This window comes from Varanus komodoensis, unplaced genomic scaffold, assembly GCF_004798865.1.
Source record: "Varanus komodoensis strain SLA01 unplaced genomic scaffold, ASM479886v1 scaffold1, whole genome shotgun sequence".
Taxonomy (NCBI): Eukaryota; Metazoa; Chordata; class Lepidosauria; order Squamata; family Varanidae; genus Varanus; species Varanus komodoensis.
In genome coordinates this window covers 43,806,887-43,827,283 of record NW_025335268.1, presented here as the reverse complement: position 1 = coordinate 43,827,283, position 20,397 = coordinate 43,806,887, and the positions used below count along the sequence as shown (strand labels likewise).

Genomic DNA, 20,397 nt, shown 5'->3' with positions numbered 1-20,397 from the left:
AGCTGTAATACACACCTCTTCCAAGACAGAAGGACACACCAGTGCAAAATTTGTGTTGGACCCCCTTGCTTTTCAAAACTCAAATTCTGATGCAGGAGAAAATTTTTCTTGATCGAAATCATTTCTTTACAGGGAGGAAAAAATACAGGTACTGATGCTGCTAGATAAATGCCTATGTTTGGTCAGGCAGCAAAAGCAATAGTTTTTTGAGCATCTGTTGTCAAATACAGCTGTTGATTTGCATTTAGTTTAGCAGGCCAAAGGATATGATGAAGCACTTAATAACTGCTAGCAGAATGGCTGATAGGCAGCAGAACCCCACCCACCAAATCAAGCTTTGACATGCCACTATGTCATCTTTTGCTGTTTCTGTAGGACAGTCTTCTAGATACTTTAGACCTCAGTTCCCCTCAGTCTTCGCCAGAATGGGCAAAAACTGGGGAAGGCTCCTTCATGTAGGACATGGGAAGCAATAGGTTAGAGTGCTTTATTTCACTTAGAAGGAATTTTGAAAGAAAATGAGTATAGTTTTTTAAAACTCTTTTGACATAGTGAGTCACCATAGAATGACTACAGCCGATTTCTGAAAATGCTGCAAGATCTTGGGGAGTGGCTAGAGCTGTGGCAGGAAAGCAGGAAAGGATTACTGTTCTCTGCAATTTTTACTGAGGTACAGACATAATACAAAATCTTTATTAGTGTCTGTCTACATATCCTGTATCAGGGATACGGCAGACTCAGAAATATGATAGGCCTTAGGTGATGAGACCTCCACTGGGATCAGTGGTGTTTTTAGATGGAGGGCTCCTAGAGAACCATTCAGGGCTATTGTGCAGCTATTCTGCATTTTCCTCCATAATGGATTTTCTGTAGCAAGAAAAAAGATGGGAGAAATGGGAAAACATGGAAAGTGATGAGTGGAATTCAGCGCGCCATTTTGCACAGTACAACAGCCCATTGTGTACTCATTAAACTTTGAGGAACCACAGTGTGTGCTGGCTGCTGTTCTGAATAGTCAAGCCCTGCCTAGGGTTTTCATCTTGTGCGAACCAGATTCTCATGGTTTATGTGAGGATTTAACATGGTTTGTTGTAGAGTTATGTGAGGACTATTTCACTCTTACATAACTCGCAGTTACTGCATTTACACATGACAGGTCCTGATGCCTATGGATGCCATGGCTCATCATGGGTTACATGATCCACAGATTGTACAACCCACAAATTGCAGTGTGTCCTGCAAACCAGGCCAATGACTTCTAGTTTCTCAATAAAATTCCATGAATGGCACAATAAAAGCCTCACCTTGAAGCATCTTGACATACAAGATTGAAAGCTGGTGTGACATTTAGGGAAATCATTTGGGTTACAAAAAGAGCCCCACCTCAACCCTTGCAACTGCAAGAGCTCTTAAATACCATGCTTTATTATGGAAAAGAAATCCTTTCAACTGCTTTGCATCTCATCTTTAAGCCACTGTTCATGATTGTGTGCATGAATTAATTTGGCAGTAAGACTTTCTAACTAGAGCTATCTTGGAGCTTCCATACTGCCAAATTGAGAGTTGCACTATCCCAAAATAATAAAACAAAGCACACAGATCCAGCTGTTGGCTAAACAGCTGCAATTAATATGCCTCTTATAAGCATGTGTTCTAACTGAAACTGAAATCACATATGCAGGTTTTTAAAAGTACCTTAATAAAATACAAACAGTATACAATATAAATGTCATATATGTCATTTTGGAGGGCTTTCCTTGATACGGTTGCCCTAAGTTGGAGACGACTTGACAGGACATTAGAATAACATATAATATTCCAGTCTTTAAGCTTTCATACAGACTCATTTGAAATTCCATTACATTCTCTTATGACTCTTCTCTCAATTCCATTGACATGCATTCGCACTGTTCATACGTCATGCTTTCCCTCAGTGTCCCTGTGTCCTCTCTGTCTAGCAGAAGACACTCTAGACACTTGTGCAGGCTTGTAGTCCCCACTTTTTCATACAAATAGATAATTTAAAAAACTATTTCATCTTTTAAAGGCCTGCAGAGGAGATGAATTCCCCCTTATTTTTAGTGACCCTCCCCCGAATGTCTAGGCTGACTAGCCTACCTACCTCAGTTGCTAGCCAGTTCTGATGTGTAAGTGGAAGCCATTCTAGAGGCATTTTTCTGGTGTGCATTGGTGCAGAGAAATACATCTTTCTCAGATACTCGAGGTCTCTCTTTTGAATTCCACACTAATTCGAGCTAACATCTCCTGGTCCTAAGCTGACAATCCTTATTGCAATGTTGAGCAACATCTGGCTTTCCGGATGTCGACTGCAACTCTCATCAGCTCTAGCAAGCTTAATCAATTCTGAGGGATGCCGGGAGTTGCAGTCCATTAACGTCAAGGCCAGAAGTTGCGCAAGCCGTGCATGCAAAAGTATGCAGGTGAAGGGCGAAGAAAGAATAAGGAGAAAATTCCGCGGGGCGAAAACCAGAAGCGTGTCAGACGATCAAGAATCGGATAGAGATTTTGCCTCTGCGCGATTCCCATATTTATTCCTTCTTGGGGGACGGCTCCCGACATACACATCTGTGGGAACCCCTTTCACAGTCATTATGGTTTGAAATAACCCATAGCAGCTCCCAAGCGCCTCCCCGCAGCCGCCGCCGCCGCCGCCGCGCCGCGAGCCCAGCCTCTGAGCCGCGCCTTCCTCCTCCCTTCCTTTCACTTGCTCTTTGCTTTCCGCTGTCAGCAGGGCCTGGCAGGGCGAGAGACGACGCCAACGAGGAGGAGGAGAAGGAGGAGCAGGAGGAAGCGAGCAGGGAGGGGAGCGAGGCGAGGGTGAAGAAGCCGAATCAAAACAAGCGAGACACGCCTTTCTCCTGCCTTGCACTTCTTCCCGTGGCCAGGCGGCTGTGGGGTGTGTGTGTTTGTGTGCATGCGACGGGCCCGTTGTGCGTGAGAGGGGGAGGGCGAGCTGGCTCCTCCGCTTGACAATGGAGCTGCAATAAGCCGCGCTTGGTGGCGGGGGGAACAGCAGCGGCGGCAGCAAGCAAGAGAGGCGGCAGCAGCACCAGGCGCCTTCGCCACCGTCGCCTCCTCCGCCTCTCTTCTCCTCAAGCTTCCCGCGGCTGCCGCCGCCGCGACCCGCCTCTCCTCCTCCTCCTCCCTTGGCGATGCCGAACCAGAAGAGTAACAAGGGCAAGAAGAACAAGCGCGCTAACAGCAGCGGGGACGAGCAGGAAAATGGATCCCTGGCCACGGCGGGGGCGGTGGGCGCAGGCGGAGCGCTGGCCGCGACGGCTGCTGCGGGAGCTAACGGGCCGGCGGCGGCCGCAGGAGGAGGCGCGGGAGGCTCCGGGGGAGCGGCGGCCGCGGCGGGGGGCTCCGCTCCGGGAGACTCCAAGAACGGTAGGGAGAAGGCGGAGGGGACGGCCGCGGAGGGAGGGGAAGAAATGAAGCCGCGACCCAATGTGCGGCCGGGCAACTTCTCTCTTTCGCTTTTCCTTCCTCCAGAGGACGGGCAGGGCTGGCTGGCGGCGCCCTGCTATTTGCGAAGCTACCCGGGCCTTCGATGGCGCAGCAGTCCATGGATGTGGGGGGAAAAGGGGGCGATTGGGACAGGACGGAGTCGAGCCAAAGGGAGGCGCGGGCCCTCCTGCCCCGAGTTCGGCCGCAAGTGCTGCCGGCTTGCTGGCGAGCAGACCTGCTTCCCTCGCCAGGAAGGGGCGCTTGCAAAGGCGCGCTCACCCACACGGCCTCAAAAAGAAGGCTTGCAAAGGCACATGGACCCAAAGCGCGCCTTGCAAGGAAGGGTGGTTTCTTCAGGAGGATTTTTTTGATTTGAACGGTCGCTCTTGTTTTACTTCCACCTTTTTATTTTTAGCTTGTGTCTGGTTAAGAACCCGACTTTAATTAGGGTACAATACTACTTATTCAAAAAGTCAAGTGAGCTATGAATAGATCGTTGGGCTTTGGGCCTGGTGCGCCGAATCGTATTTAAGCGATTCGTGGCCCTCGTTCCCAACCGCTTTGTAAAGTTGGAGATGCCCTGCGTTGGACGTGCTCCCAAGGAAACCCACTGAAGTGGCTAAACCTTCCCAGCCCTATTGAAGCCATTGGCCTTTTGCTTTAACGCAGCCCAGTTGAACTACAGTATTTATTCTCCTGATTTTTTTCCTGGTCTACCTTTTATCTTGGGGAGCTGCAGTCAGTTGGGCTAGCGTGTAGCTGGTGTAGGGCAGTTTCCTATTTTCAGGCCTCCCTCTGCCATCTCTGTGACCATAATGCCCTCGTTCCTCATCTATGGGGGAGGCCCCACTACTGTTGATGTGGTTATTTTGTGTTCAGCTCACATGTTACAATTATCAAGTGACAAACATTTTAAACATGACTGTTTAATTAAAAACCTCGTGTTAAACATGCATTGCTGGAGCATCCATGATTCTCAAGTGAAGGATATGATGGCAGGTGGTGATGAAGATCTACAAGTTTTATTAAGGTTTCTGCACCAAAATGGCCTTCTGACTTTTTAAGGACCAGAAGAGATGTTTTTTAAATCTCCATGAAGCAGCTTTTTTTCTAGCGTAGAAACAGAGGGCCTAGTAAAGATTTTGGAACCTCACACCTCCAGGTTCCCCCTTGGAGGTTATCCTGACTGGATAATATATGCGAGAAAGCACTATGTCTGTACCTCTACTCTGCAGGGTAGGACAGGCTGCAAGCCCCTGCCCCCATCTAAAACACTCCCTATGCCTCTGTTGTTTTAATATCCTGCCCACCAGAGAAGATAGCCATATGGCTTTTTTATGTATGTGAAAAGATAGGCACCTCTTTACGGCTTCCTTTAAACCCCTTAAAAACGTATTATGTTTTCCAAGCATGGATAGGCCCAGTTCCAAGCTAGGCGAGACCATCAAATCAATTTGTTTTCCATTCAATATAATCATTAAATAAAGCAGACATAAATTGAGAAATAGTGAGTTGCTTTCATAAATGAAACAAAGCAGCAAAGTGCTAAGGCTCATGTACTGAGATCCTAAGAATAACTCAAAGCGATTTACATGGACTTTTCTTGTTTGCATTATTAGTAACTGACAAAAAATATCCTGCAAGATCAGTATGTGGTACATCATGGCCTAACTGCTGTTGTACTATGAACTTCAAGATACCTACCTACTTTCCACCTACCTGTAGTAAAGTTAAAGAAGTCTTTTTCTGTTACTTGCCCCCATGTGAACATGTAGGGAAGGAGGAAACCATGTATACACCTCACTTTTGGAACTTGCTTTTCTTGAACAACTTTTTTTTCCGGTGCAGTTTAATTTAGGAACAGAAATGAAGTTATTTTAAGGAGGACCAAGCTAGGTGAGAGGTTGCCTCATTTCTTCTTTGACAAAGCATTAGTAGCTGCATGATTATGTAAGATCCTTTGTGTAAGAACATATTAGTCAACAGAACTATTTTAGTCTCATGTGTAAAAGTTTGGGATGCATTAGTGCAACAGTTTTTCACCAGAGAGTGGCTGAGTTGGTGAAGGAATGGGCCCTTGCTGATGACACTCCATTTAAATCCTTGGCTAAATAGTAGAAAAGAAACTGGAAGAAATATATGCTGTTTCTGTCTGCACCAATGAAGTGCAGTAGATTCATCCAAAAATATTGTCTCTAGTTTACTCATGAACTTATTCAACAATTTAAATTCTGCAATCATCTTCACTCAGGAGTAGCTTGAGGCATAATGCCTGCTACTGATGTGATATAGCAATCTGATAGTTTGAACTAAATTTAGGACTTGGGTTTTGATGTTCAGCACATTTGGATGAGGGCTGATACTGCACGTGTGTAAGGATGGCTATTTTTGTATCTCAAATATGTGTTCCCAGACACTTGGTCCTCTTCCACAAGCTGGCATGGCTCAAGCATACTATCCAGAGGTGGAAGGCAGGCAAGGGCTATGATCCCCTTGCAACTTTATATGTGGCTCTAAAAATCCTAAAAACCCCTTACTCTTATCTGTAGCCAGAGTTTTTGCAACAACCTTTGCTGATTCTAATCCTAATTCTTGCTCCCATGTTAATAGGACTTCACCCTTCTTTACTTTTTTAATATTTTAATTTAAAAAAACCACAAAAATAAAAGCAGCAAAAATGACATACAGCCAGACAATACATTGAACTGGTCTTGCAAATATTATTAATAATTCATATGTATACATGTATGCTCACACATACACTCCCTCTTTTCTGTATTTTTGTAGAAAAAATGCATGGGGTCTCGTGACAGTTGGCTCACTTGATAGTCATCAAAGTACTTGTGTGATGTGTGTAGGCATTCAGCAAAATTTTTAGATTTCGATAGCTCTTTCAGTGGCAGAGATAAGTTTAAAAGCATTGTGAAAAAATAGAATGGAGTAGAATGGAAACAGAGACAGATAAAGTGTGTGTGTGTGTGTGTGGTGGGGGGACAAACACTTTTTGTTTTTAGGAACATAGAAAGTCAGGCTATAGGTCTGCCTACAGCAGTAGTGTTGTCACTGGCTGGGTACAACTCTCCAGCATGTCAGTCAGTTTTTCCAGGCCTACCTGGAGAAGCTGAGGATTGAACTGGGACTTTTTCTGCATGCAGTGTCCATGTCTGCTAGTGAATGTTTCCAAACCCTTTTCTAGTTTCTTGACTTTTAAAATTGTGAACTAGAAATGATTTGTTTCCATATTCCTGCAGATAAGACAAATGACTGTCTTTTAAAGAAATGTTTGATTAGGGAGTTCCTATAGTGAAAAACTATATGAAATACTGTGTTGTGTGTGCTGAGGTCTCATCTCATTGACTAAAATTTTCAGTAAGTGTATTATAGAATACATGCAACAAATAATTTTGACAGCTGTCATATTTATGAAAATATATACATTATGGATAATTTGAAATAGAGTGCACTACTTAGTTGTACTTTTTCAGGTTCTGTTAGATTTTCAACAGAGCTCTCATATCAAAGAAAATTCCAATTTCTGCCTTACATGGTACCCATCTTCACATCATGCACCTTACGTATTTTTATCCTGTTCTCTTCTCAGAGCGGAGTATATTACACCTAGTTGTTTATACTTAGATCTTATACTTAATGTAGTAAGACTATGGGGCAATTTACACGTGCATGCATAGCAATGATTGGTGACTCACAATGGAATGTATGCACAAGTACCACTACAAAAAGCATTTTGCGTTTGTGGTGTTCTGGCAGTTGTGCTATCAGTGGAGACTCATTTACTTAGCCTTATCACTCCTTAATAGTGCGTCATCAAGTAATAGATATGAACTATCCCTACAGGTGCCTTAGAAAAGGGTAACTGACAACTGGGTCAGAGCTTCTATATATCATATCCTGCTTAATAGGAATGTAGTAATATATTACGTTGTCTGCAGATTAAAGGCAAGGGAGAGGCATTGGGGAATTAGGTTAGGTATCAGAGATCCAGTCTATATTTGATGGACTATTAAACTGTTTAATGTATAAAAGAGGTAGCTTCAAACTTGAACAACCACTTTCTGAACTGGCCATGCCTGCTGCCCAGTTGTTGCTGGCTCAGTATTATTGCTTATGACTAGTGTCTGAGTGTATTTTATCCTCAACTATTTTTGCTAACAATGAGAACAGTTGGGTCTCCTTTAAAAAAAAAAAATTGGATGCCTTTAAAAAAAAAAAGGAATTTCCCATAAACATTTGACCCCATTTTAAAAGTCCCTAGTTTGCCACTATTAAAAGAATTGTGTAAACAAGAATGAAGCTGTGAAGCAGTTTGACTCTCTTATTCTGATTTTTTTTTAACTTTGGGCAGTATCCCACTGGATATGAGTTCTAATATAAATTATGTTCAGCTTGTGCAAAGGACCTCTAGAATATTGAAAGTGCCCCTGCCCTACATATGGAAGACTAAGCTTGAAGGACAGCTAGACTTCCTCATGCATGGATATTCAAAAGTGATTCAGAAGTAGTATAAGGGCCCTCTCCCTGTGTGTTCAGATTGGCTCATGGAGAGATTTGGAGTGAAGTGTGTGTAGAGGCTTGTTTATTTCTTCTTAGCTGTTGCAGAGAAAGTTCCATTATAAATCAGCATCGCAAAACATTGTAAATCGCAGGCAAGTAAGGTTTGTTTATTTAGCTTATCAGTAAAACAGTCTAACACCTTCAAGATTTGGCTTATGTAGATCGCATGCAAGGTTGTATTGAAATGTCATTCATTTTACAATTCCCTTACAATAATATAATCATTACCTTTTTTTTTTTTTTTTGCTTTAGGAACTATGTTCCATGTACGGTAGGACCCCTGTATCTGTATCTGTTACTGTGATTTTACTTAGCCACAGTTAACTGTGGCCCTCTACATTTGTGGGGGTTAGGAGCACAGGACCCACACGAAAGTAGAAAAACCACAAATATTTCTAGAGAAAAACTGAAAATATATCTAGTGAAAAGGCCACAAATATCCTCTAGGGACTGCACTCACTGAGGGACAGAGCATGTGAGTGAGGCTGGCTCGGACTGAGACAAAGAGCATGGTATCTGTAGACAGAGTCCCTAGAGATATTTGTGGTTTTTCTACTTTTATGGGGGTTCTACACCCCTAACGCCCATGAATGTGGAAGGCCAACTGTACAGTATATGTTTGCTACTATCTTTGGGTTCAGGCATCTGCTGGGCAGCTTGGAACCTATCCCCCACAAATATGGGGGTCCTCTTGTATACTTGAAAAACTTTTAATCCCATGTTACCCTTTCAGGGAAGGTGGTTGAGGCCCCATCAGTGAGGGTGTTCAAAGATAGGCTGGACATGCACATGGTGGGCATGTTGTGAGTGGAGCCAGTGGTCAGACTAGATGGCCCAGGAGACCCCTTCTGACTCACTCTGTTTCTATGTTTCTATGTTACTCCAACAGAATATTGCTTATTTCATGATATGCAAATTTTGACAAATCGACTGTGAAGTTTGACACGGACACTAATTTCCCCATTGCCACTTTTGCACATTTTTCAAAACAGATACGGATCAGATGTGAAAGGATTTTCTAGGATGTGTGAAAAAGTAGTTTTCTCACACTTCCCCCAACTCAGAAAAAGAAACTGCAAAGCAAGGTCACTGACTGAGACAATGTTGTATTAATGATGATGCCTACAATTGCCTCCAGAGGATGCTGAACTGTAGTGACATGAGTGAACTTACAGAGCTGTGTGCTGAAATGACAGAAAATGAAAGCATAAGCAGCTCCAAACTATTATTTGTTTGTTTGTGCATTTGGAAGCTCAAATGGAAACTTTGGTTAGCTTAAAATAGGATGGCTACATTGCTAACTGGAACTGGACAATGTTCTTCCTTTGCTCCAGACCAATTTTAAGTGCTGGTTTAAACTCTAAAGCCCTAAGAACTGGAGGTCATGGTGGGACCTTATCTATGGCATTCCTGCCTCAGGGAGATGCCCTTCACACTTATGTGTTGGGTGTTTTCACACCAACTGGAGAAATTCTTACATTTCTTGGCATATAAAAATGCTTTTCATGCATTTCCCTGAATTTTGATTTTGTTGCTGATTTAACTTTGGTTTTATGTGGTAGAACTTTTGCTCTTTGCTCCAGATTTTATTTTGGTTTTAGTATGTGCTGTTTTTATTCATTGTTTTATTGTTTAGATGTTGTTTTAAGTGTATTGAACACAGTCAAGATTTCTTAGGTTCATTGATGTTTAAATGTACAGTCAAGCAATAAAGTAATAAAAAAGGTTATAATAGTCAACATTACACATCTGTATCAAACAACTTTTCTTTTACACTGGAAGAGGTACATGGTTCTCTGTCAGGATTGGAACACTAGTGTGGCAGTGGTAGAGCACCTTTTAGATCTGGATCAGTTCTCCTGTCTCTTCTCTGGAGCAGGAGTTTTTATATATTATGACTTGAGGGCCTTGTTGAGGTGGCTGGAAGTGACTGAGGCACACCAGTCACAAAATAGTAGTCCAGGGTTAGAAGCAGTCACACAATAGCAGCAGGTGGAAATTGAGTTTGCCATTGCCATCTGGTAATTAACTATATAATTTAAGACCCAGCTATTGCCAAAGTTAGAGGTCCCTGAGAAAGAAGATTCTTCGGTGTCATATTATGGATTCTGCTGGTGTACTCCCACCCTGCTGCCCATCAGTTTCCCTGCCTGAGCTGACAGAGGTGGTCTTGGACTTGGTGTTGAGGACTCCTCAATTTATGGTGATGGGGAATCTTAACCTCCATGCTGGGACCACTGTGTTTGGGACGGCTCAGGACTTCATGGCTGCTGTGACAACCATGGGACTGCTTCAACATGTTATTGGCTCTACACATGTAAAAGGACACAGTCCTGATCTGGTTTGCCTGACTAGGCAGGAGGATGGTGATCTGGAAGTGGGAGAATTAAAATCAACCTCCTTGTTGTAGTCAGAACCCTCCCTACTGAGGTTTAGACTTTTGGCTCCCTTCTCCTCTGTAAGGATGTGAATGCAGAGATGGCTTGCACAGTTGCCCTCTTGCCTTGAGCAGAGCCCAGCCAGCTGCTTTTTATAAATCTGAGTTGAGGGGAATAAAGCAAGAGGAGAGATGGCTAGAGTGCAGATGGAAGAAAACGCTGAGTCCAATCCTACATGAGTTAGAGCTCATTATTGAGGCCACACTGTGGTGGTGAGTGTGGCCAAGAAGCAGCATTAGGTCTTCTCAGTCTCATCCAGCAGAGCTTTTTCTGAGTGGTTCGTGGCCTGTTCTGTTTTGGTCCAGAAAAAGAAGTTGCGGAGCCCTTAGTAGCTTGCTATGATGAATTTGCATAGTACTTTGAAGATAAAGTCAACATGAACTGGACACCACAATTGACAGAGCTCTACTAGCAGAAGTATCCAGAGCACCTTCTGGTCCAGTTTTATTAGATGACCTTCAGGACCAAGGATGAGGACAAGGTGCTTGATCAAGTCTGGCCCACCACTTGTGGGCTTGCCCCCCTTGGCTCATTACTAAGGTAGGGATTTCTACAAGAGTCCCAGAGGATGTGAACACTTCCTTGAGACAGGGAGTGGTGCCAGCCTGTCTAAAAGAGGCTGTAGTTAAGCCACTCCTGAAAAAGCCTAATCTGGACCCAGAGGATGTTAGTGGCCAATATCCCCTTCCTGGGCAAGATGTATGAGGGGGTTGTGGCTGAACAGGTCCAGGTGCTCTTGAATGAAGATTATCTAGATCCATTTCAATCAGGCTTCAATCCCGGTTTTGAAATGGAAACTGCCTTAGTTGCCCTGTGGGATGACCTTTACTTAACAGGCAAGTGTTACCCTTTGGATTCTCTTGGTCCTTTCAGAGGCTTCTGATACCAGCAACCCTGGTACCTTTCTGGATAGACTGGCTGGGCTAGCAGTGGGAAGCACTGCATTGTAGTGGTTCTGCTCTTATTTGACTGGCCAGTTCCTTAAAGGTGATGCTGGGGGATTATTGTTCTGCAGCCTGGCAGTTATGCCAGGGTGTTACACAGGGTTCTGTTTGATTCCCTTTACTATTTAACATGTACATGAAACCTCTGGGGGACGTTATCTGGAGGTACGGGCTGAGGTGTCTGTGTGGATGGGACTCAGCTCTACCTCTGTTTTCATCAAACCCAGGTGAGGCACTGGCTGCTCTGAGGCAGTGACTGAGCATGGTGATAGACTGGATGAGGGCTAACAAACTGAGGCTCAATGCAGAGAAGATGGAGGTGCTCTTAGTGGGTGGTTCATCTGTTCAAATGGGTGATATTAATCCTGTTCTGGATGGGGTTGAATTCACCTAAAATGGCCAGGTTCGTAGTTTGTGAGTACTCCTGGAACCAGAGTTATCACTTGGGGAACAGGTGGACTCTGTGTTATGGAGCACCTTTTATCAGCTTAAGCTGATATAAAGCTGTGACCGTATCTGCACTGAGAGAGCCTAACTACAGTTCTGCATCCTCTAGTAACCCTTCATTTGGATTACTGCAGTGTGCTGTACTGTACATGGGGCTGACCTTGAAAACGGTCTGGAAACTTCAGCTAATCCAAAACAGGGCAGCAAGACTGTTAATGGGGACTGGTTGAGAACACATTACGCCAGTCCTCTTCCTGTTACATTGGCTGCTGATTGAAGTCTGGGCTTGATTCAAAGTGCTAGTACTAACATTCAAACCCATAAATGGCTTGGGGCCAGGCTATCTGAAGGATCATCTCTCCTATATATACTTACCTAGAACTTGAGATCATCTTCAGGGGTTCTTCTCCAGGAGCCCCTTCCAAAGGAATAAGAAGTGTGCCTACCAGGAGGAAGGCCTGCAGCACCCTGGCTATGGAATGAGCTCCTAAAAGAGACGTGCCTGACACCTACCTAGTATACTTTTTTCGCCAGGTGAAAACCTTTTTTTTATTTTCCCAGCATTTTAACCATCTAATTTTTAAACTTTGTTTTTATATATCTCATTTCATATTTGTACTGCTGCTGTGCTTCTGCACTGAATAATAGCAATTGCAAATACTTTAAAGAATAATTGTGTTATGCATGTCTTTTTAACTTTTGTTTAATTTTAACTTACGTCAACCATCCAGAGAGCCTTGGCTACTGGGGACTGCATGAATGAATGAATGAAATAAATAAATAAATAATAAATATTGAAGCCTAATTTATGTTTCTAAATTGCAACAGTCTTTACCACAGCTTTAGATCTGTTTTCCTCAGCTGAAGAACATACATTGGAAGTATCATGACTCAGCCTCCCTACTTCAGGCAGAATTTGCTGATCCTGTAGTTCTTGTTTCATACTGTTTTCCTTCTCTCCCCTCCAATGCCTCTCAAAATGTTTTTACTCATCTGTTATTTGTTCTCCTTTCACACTCTACTTGTCCCCTACGCAATTGTTACTTTCATTCTCCTTTCCTGCTCCTTTCACATTCATTTCTTCCTATAGCAGCATCCTTCTCTTCTATAATTACCTTTTATTCCCAGTTTTAAAACATAGTTATTAAAAATGCTCAACTTGGTCTTTCACCACCTGCCATCACTGCATCTGCTTAAGAAAGGTGTATTGTACGGACATGGCACAGGGTGGCCAAGTAAAGAGATACTGGGCAGCCTCAAACATGGACACCTGTCTGGAAGTGGACTGAGCTTGCAGGTGGATCCTGGCCAACAGTTTGAGAAACACTGCTTTAGAATACAAAGGGGGAAAAGATGTCACTACTAGATATATATCAAAACTAATATTTGTGTTGGCCCATTGCTTAGTTTGATATCTGAATTGAACCTGTGCAACCATATTGGATGCATCCATTGTTAAGTCTCATGGGAAGCCTCCACAGCCTTGATCACTTCTCAGTATATGCACTTTAACTAATCCCATGAAGGAAACCAATGATACACCAAGATTTCCTTTATACAGTCCATGCTGTGTCTGGGAATCCCAAAAACCTTTCTGAGTTCAGAAAACCCAGAGCCAGAACCAAGGATGAGATAGTGGGAAAAATATTAACTGTTCTGTTATGTATGCATTTATTTATTTGGGTGCCTGTACCTGCCTTGCCAGTGTGCAAAGACGTGGAACTGGAGCATAGTCCCGATACAGGCATGGTTGTGCTAATGTGGTAAGGAGCAGTAAGTAGCAAGTTGCTAAAGATCTGTGTTCCCATGCAGAGATAGAGCAGCACGGATAGTGGAGTTAGTGTGGCTATGAGAGAGCAAAAATTGCTGGTAGTTGACAGTGGTTGCTTCAAAACAGTAGATGGAAGTTGAGATCTGGGACTTCCATGGTAGCAGGATTTAATTCTAGTTGGGAGGTGCTGATGAGTGACACAGGGAACCTGGTGTCTTGAGAAGGAAAAGCTGTATCATGTAGGTATGTCTCTGGCACAGTCTTCTCCAGGAGACCTTTACTGGAAAAGAAAGGACAAATCTGGTACTAGAGTTCCTAAATGAGAAATGTTTTGGAACGGTTTAATAATTGATAGTCCAGAACAGCCTTCTGCAGCACCAGGTTGGCTGTGCTGGAGCTGGGCAGCAAAAGAGGAGCAGTGCTCTGTCCCTTTCTGAAAATGGGATAGGAGCATGTAGAGGCTTTGTTTAACACAACGCATTTAGAAGATGTATTTTAGTTAATGTTTATGATTCACATTTGTAAATCAAACACATTGATATTCATTATCCTTCCTATAGCATCTAGTTTGTTTTAAAGGCTTCTGTGTGAGTGCCAACCCATTTTGACTATGTTGCATTATCTGGTGGAGCCGCTCAAATTGAACGGGTTTGGTTAATATAACATTTTGAAAAGTTGCTAATCTTTCATAGTCAGTAAAGTTGCTAGTCATTTCATAGTCAACAAAAATTCCACTGCAACAAATTAGAATGTGTACATTCCCTAATTAGAGTTAGACTTTTAGCCATCCTATTAGTATGGCTCTCATAAGAGAGAGTGTGTACATTATTGCTGATGAGGGTGTGACTTTTGTTGTGATTATTTGAACCCATTGTTCCCAAAGTTCACTTTTCAAACTCAAAAGTAGTAATTTGGGCTGAAGTTCCTGAATCCTTTAAGCTTACTCTGTGTGTGTGTGTGTGTGTGTGTGTGTGTGTGAGTGAGTGATTGGACCACTCTTTGGAGCTACTCATCATCTTATTTCCCTCTAAGTTTTAAATTTAAGTGATCACACCTAATCAGCTTTGTAGGCAGTCTGCTTGGGCTATTTGTTGATACCAGTAAGAGCAGATCAATTTAGATCCGTTTAGACGGAGACTGTGCTTCTGTTCATGTTCAAGTCACTCTCAGTGAACACTTTTGATGTTCTTTTGACACAGTTACTATTGTTACATTGCATTTATATCCCACTTTTTTTTCTTTTGTGAGGAGCCCAAGTGACTTATGTAGCTGCATTTTATTGTCCCAAAGGAACACTGTAAAGTTGGCTGGGCTCTGGCCGGACCCGAAGTACCCAGTGAGCTTCTGGGCTAAGTGGGGGACTAGAATCGAGGCCCAAGCTCACCACTCTAGCCACCACACTGGCTCTCAGTGAGAATGCATGAAAAAATTAAATAAAGGGTTGTGTATGTGTCTTTTGATAATGATGAAGGTTGCAGAAAAATAGGGACTGAGTTCTTATAGTTACCTGTAGATGATTGCAAGCTACTTAAAAACAATGACTGGAGATAAGAGCAAGAAGATGACAAGTACTGTTGTCCTCTAGTGTAATTTGGGAAGATATCATTTCAGACTAAAACTGATTTACTGGGGGATGCAGTAAAGACAAAGGGCAAAATTTTAAAAAATGGGAGCAATCCTGAACATATTTAGAGGAAAAAGTCTTAATGCCTTGCATTCCTCAGCCAGCCACAGGAGTTGCAGAATTTTTTTTGTCTAAACATGTATATTATTGTGCCCTTAAAAGATCATTCCAAGTGAAAATTTAAAAAATAGCCTTCTTATTCTCTCTCTGTCTTTCTTTCTCCCCCCTCTCTTTCACACACACTTTTTACACAGTTCAGCCCCCCCCCCCACAGCAATAGATGAACCACTGCTACCTTTCTGAGAGATGTAACTGGTCATCGTTTGACCATAGGTGCATAAGCCATGGTTATATAGAATGTGTTCTGTACGTGTAAAAATGTGACATGCTTTATCAGCAAAGATAGAAAACCCTGCAGTACTCATATCAGCGTTTGGAAGTTCTCCAAATAGATATGGAAAAATGGCGTTAGGTGGGTGTTTAGGTATATATTGTAAAACTCCTGAGTGATTTACTCAATGATTCACTACTTTCTTGTCATTAGCTAGCCTCATGTTTTTTGGAGTGTGCATTATAAAATTAGTTGCAACATATACCAATTTTCCCTAAAAAACACTATTGGTTAATTTCATATCTGAATGTATGTTGCAAGATGATTGCTTGACTGCTAACTAGATTCTGTTACACCATTTTGTGCGCATTCTGCTTAGCTGACAGATTGTAAAGGCAGTCTTTGTTTACTTGCTTTCTTAACTACAAGAATCTGTACATACATATTAGAGTTCATTTTTCTCCCCACCCAGATCTGAGTGTTAATGAGATGTGCAAAGAAACTATGACAGTAATTTGCTTCCTATATTTACTTACATCATTAATCCAAACTGTGGACATGGGTATTGCCTTCTGTTATTCCACATGGCATTCTGTCTATGGAAGAGATATACACATTGTCGTATTGGATGTTAATAATATACACAAAACAACTACATTTGAAGTTGTTGCCATTCAGCACAGCTAATTCGTGCAAGCAAAATATGTCCTAGTTTGAATCTGGTCTCACCATGTATAGCAGCATTTATACCTGTGCAGGCTCCTCCTCCAGTCCCTTGCTGCACAAGGTAGAATGTGACAATAGCATGTATTTTGTGCATGTTTTTGACAATTTACATATTTGCACTTTGGTGCTGAATCTGGACTAGGAAATCTAACCTAGTGTGCTGTTTACTTCAGAACTATTATCTTTTCCGATATGCAAGTTTAATCTTCTGTTGCTTTTCAAATCAGACTGCAGCTCTGGTTACTTTTGCAACTGATGGCTCCTTTTGAAAAATGGCCTGGCTTACTGGGTGGTTGATAAGCCATCCTTTGCATATTTCCCCTTGCTGGCTTGTTGGGTTAGTTAACAAACCATCCCACAGCAGCCTATAGATTCTGGGTGGCTTTTCACCCACCTCAGCGATCCCATCTTGCCAGGTTCACATGATACAAGATAACATGCCGGCAAAGGGAATGATGCAAATCCAGCTGGTACATTCAGGATGGTTAATTAGCTGTGGTGGAAACAGGCTCATGAGAACAGGCTTACTGTATAAAAAGGGATATATTTCTCCTGAGCACTTCTTTATCTGGAGCAACCTAGGTGCTTACAGCTTTTGTGTTCTCACAGCCTAGGATTGGAACAATTGGTTGAATTTGAGTGAAGTCACATTTTAGTTTTAGATATTTAACCCAAATCATTTCTTTATGACATTAGTCTACTTAAAAGTGCTACTTTGGTCACATCAGAAGGTGTAACAGCGTGCTTTCAAAGGGTTTAATGTTAGAAATATGTGTGAATTAGCATGTGTGTTTCTGAGTCATGATGGTTAGTTGACTGAAGTTCTTGAAGTATATTAAAGGCCATGGGAAATTCTGACATTGGAATGCAAAGCATTTTTTAACATTACAGAGCTGGGAAAGATCTTCACACATTGGATTTGCTTTGCTTAGTTGCATCTGTAGATGCAAATTAATGTTCTGTTAAGGTGGATTTAATTTGTATGACTTGACTTAATTTAATAACATCTTCATGGCATGTTCAGTTGGTAGAAAATATTAATTGGAGCTTAATTATATTTACACTTAATTTTAAGCTTTATAATGGAAAATTATAGCATAAAGAAATTATTTCCTTTTGAAATAACATCATACAGTTCTATTTTTGGGTTTTTTGTAATATACAGCCATTCTAATGTCTAGGAAGTATTTATAGGATTATTTCCTTACTAGTTAGATAAAAGCCGTGTTTTAACATCTACTATTTACTGTTTTGAGCTACATCAATATTGTAAGGAAGGAACTTATATTAAACATAAATTGGTGTGTTTAAAGAGATCAGTATACCAGCAATTGAATCTTAGCACTTGAAGCTTAGGTGCTCTGATAAAAACTGCATGCACTTTGGGCTTCTTGTACTCTTCCGTGATGGGAAATACTATATATGCACATGTGGATTTTCTGTTGCATATTCATCATTTCATAGAATAGTACTAGTATATGCACAGCGCATCAGATGTGCATGAGAACCCCTGCATTCTGCTCAGGACAAACTTCACTCTCACAGCACTTTGCCTGTAAAACATTTTTTTAAAAAATAAGAATAACACAACAATGCAAATAGTGGCTTGTATATAAACAACTTCTATTCTGTGTTTCACAGAAGCACCTTGCGCTACACCATTGATATGTAGCTTTGGACGGCCCGTTGACCTAGAAAAAGACGACTACCAGAAAGTTGTATGCAACAATGAACATTGTCCCTACAGCACTTGGATGCACCTTCAATGTTTTTATGAATGGGAGAGCAGTATTTTGGCTCAGTTTAACTGCATTGGGAGAGCAAGAAGCTGGAATGAGAAGCAGTGCCGGCAAAACATGTGGACCAAGAAGGGATATGATCTCGCCTTCCGTTTTTGTTCTTGCCGATGTGGTCAAGGCCACTTAAAGAAAGACACGGATTGGTATCAAGTAAAACGAATGCAAGATGAAAAAAAGAAGAAGTCAGTGTCTGAAAAGAGCAGTGGAAGATCAACATCAGAGTCCTCTGAAGAGGTTAAGAAGTGCAGGCCAGCTAACAAACCACAGAAAGGTTTAAACCATGATATCCAGCGACGGCATTCCATGGACAGGCAGAACTCTCAAGAGAAAGGCACAACTAGCAGTAGCTATGTAGTCCGTTCACCCTGTGGGTCCCCTGGACAGTCACCTCCGGCAGGCTACTCTGTTCTTGCCCCCACACACTTCAGTGGGCCCCGCTCATCACGATACTTAGGAGAATTTTTGAAGAATGCCATTCATCTAGAACCTCACAGGAAGAACATAGCTAATAGTGGCATGTTCAGGAATACTCACTTTGATTATGGGACATCTGGGTTACAAGCACATAGGTCAGGACATTTTGATGCTCCTGTACAATTTTTGAGGAGGGGGGATATATCTGATCTCCTTGCGCACATCCCCCGGCATAAATTGAACACTTTCCATGTTCGGATGGAAGATGATGCCCAAGTAGGTCAAGGAGAAGACCTGCGGAAATTCATTCTTGCAGCGCTCAGTGCCAGTCACCGAAATGTTGTCAACTGTGCATTATGCCACAGAGCACTGCCAGTATTTGAACAGTTTCCATTGGTGGATGGAACCCTGTTTCTTAGCCCATCAAGACATGATGAAATTGAGTATGATGTCCCCTGTCACCTTCAAGGTACAGGTTATTTATTCGTACTGTTTCATTTCTTAAATGCCCACTCTCTGTTTTGTATCTCTTAGTATTGTTCTGCATTTTATGGCCAAAAGAGCATTTACATGCAACTTTGTTTAATTTAACCCTGTTTGGCTAACCACTGGGGTTGTGTTACTCTAATCTTTAAGATAGCCCTAACCATTCCCAGGGAGAAACAGCTTGGCCAAAGGGATATACTTGTAACCGAGAGGGAATATGCATATGACTATATAAGTTGTTTGACTTTTTCTCTCCTAACCCTCCTGCAGATTTCCAGACCTGTGTTTCCTCATGCAGATAAACATACAGAACTTGGGATGGGTGGATATGGGGAGAATCAGCAAGGGTGAAATAGTTGCTGGGAAAAGAAGCTTTCCTGCTTCTGTACCTGAAATGGTTTCCCTTGGAGATGCATTTCCTTAAAGGAAGTATTTTTGAGGTTTTAATATGTGAACTGTGTAACACATAGATCTTCCTTTAGATTCCTTGCAAGACTGAAAGGTATTTCTGGTTCTCATTTGATGAAAACTAATACAATGGAAGTTGATATTTAAATGTAATATACAACAGGGAAAGCTTTAACACTGCCTGTAGTAGTAGATTTATATTTAATTCTTCAGCAGATTATGGAAAAAAACAGGAAAGAGGCTTGTATTCAAGTTGTAATACTTTCAGGGATTTGTTTGCTGTAAGTCTTACTGTAACCTATACAGCTAGGTCTGTTTAAATAAGCCACTGATGTATAAAACATGGTCAAATCTTCTGAAAGCTTTTGAACATTTATTTGGAATTCATAAGCTTGTAAAGGCAAGCTACCCTGAGCAATATTTCTAGTGAAAAGGCAGAATACAAATTTAATAAATAAAATAAACTTGCTGACCAAAACAGTCACTGTGGATAGACATATTTATGTGTTAATTGTAATATAAATACTTCAGAAGAAGCACCAGGTGAGGTAAAGTAAGAAAATACACCAACAGACAGAAAGCAGCATAGATGGTGCTTTTATCTAAGGATTGTATATTGTCAGTAAGATATAAATTAGACTTAAATTGAAAGTCATTCATGTTTTTATGAATTTATCATTATGAGTTCCATATTTCTTTCAGGTTTTCACAGTCTTACCCTTGTAATTGCATCATAACTGCTATATTCTGGAACTATTAAGGAATACTGATGCAAGTAGAACAACATGAAAGCCTTTAAATTCTGTAGCCATGATGATAAATTTATACTTTGCTAAAATAGGAAACATTTAATTTGAATGTCATTAATCAGCTGTGCAGGAACAGGTTTTTAAAGGTAAAATGATGTTAATTTTATACCATATGTACATGCCTTTCCTTTTTGTGCCTTTGAAAATTTGTTTATTAACT

General features: G+C 41.7%; 1 protein-coding gene across 7 annotated transcripts in view; it reads left to right on the top strand.

The window, feature by feature from the left end:
- Positions 1 to 2,744: 2,744 nt before the first annotated feature.
- HECA (hdc homolog, cell cycle regulator) overlaps positions 2,745 to 20,397 on the top strand; it is a 35,152-nt gene continuing 17,499 nt past the window's right edge. For 5 of the 7 annotated variants that reach the window (XM_044423555.1, XM_044423548.1, XM_044423541.1 and 2 more), the window contains exons 1-2: positions 2,745 to 3,408; positions 17,963 to 19,003. In XM_044423555.1, the coding sequence (XP_044279490.1) occupies positions 3,174 to 3,408; positions 17,963 to 19,003 (1,276 nt within the window). In that variant the 5' untranslated portion in view covers positions 2,745 to 3,173. Of the gene's footprint in view, positions 3,409 to 17,962; positions 19,004 to 19,290; positions 20,392 to 20,397 lie in introns of those variants that run through there. The other 2 variants (XM_044423564.1, XM_044423528.1) reach the window with 2 other exon arrangements.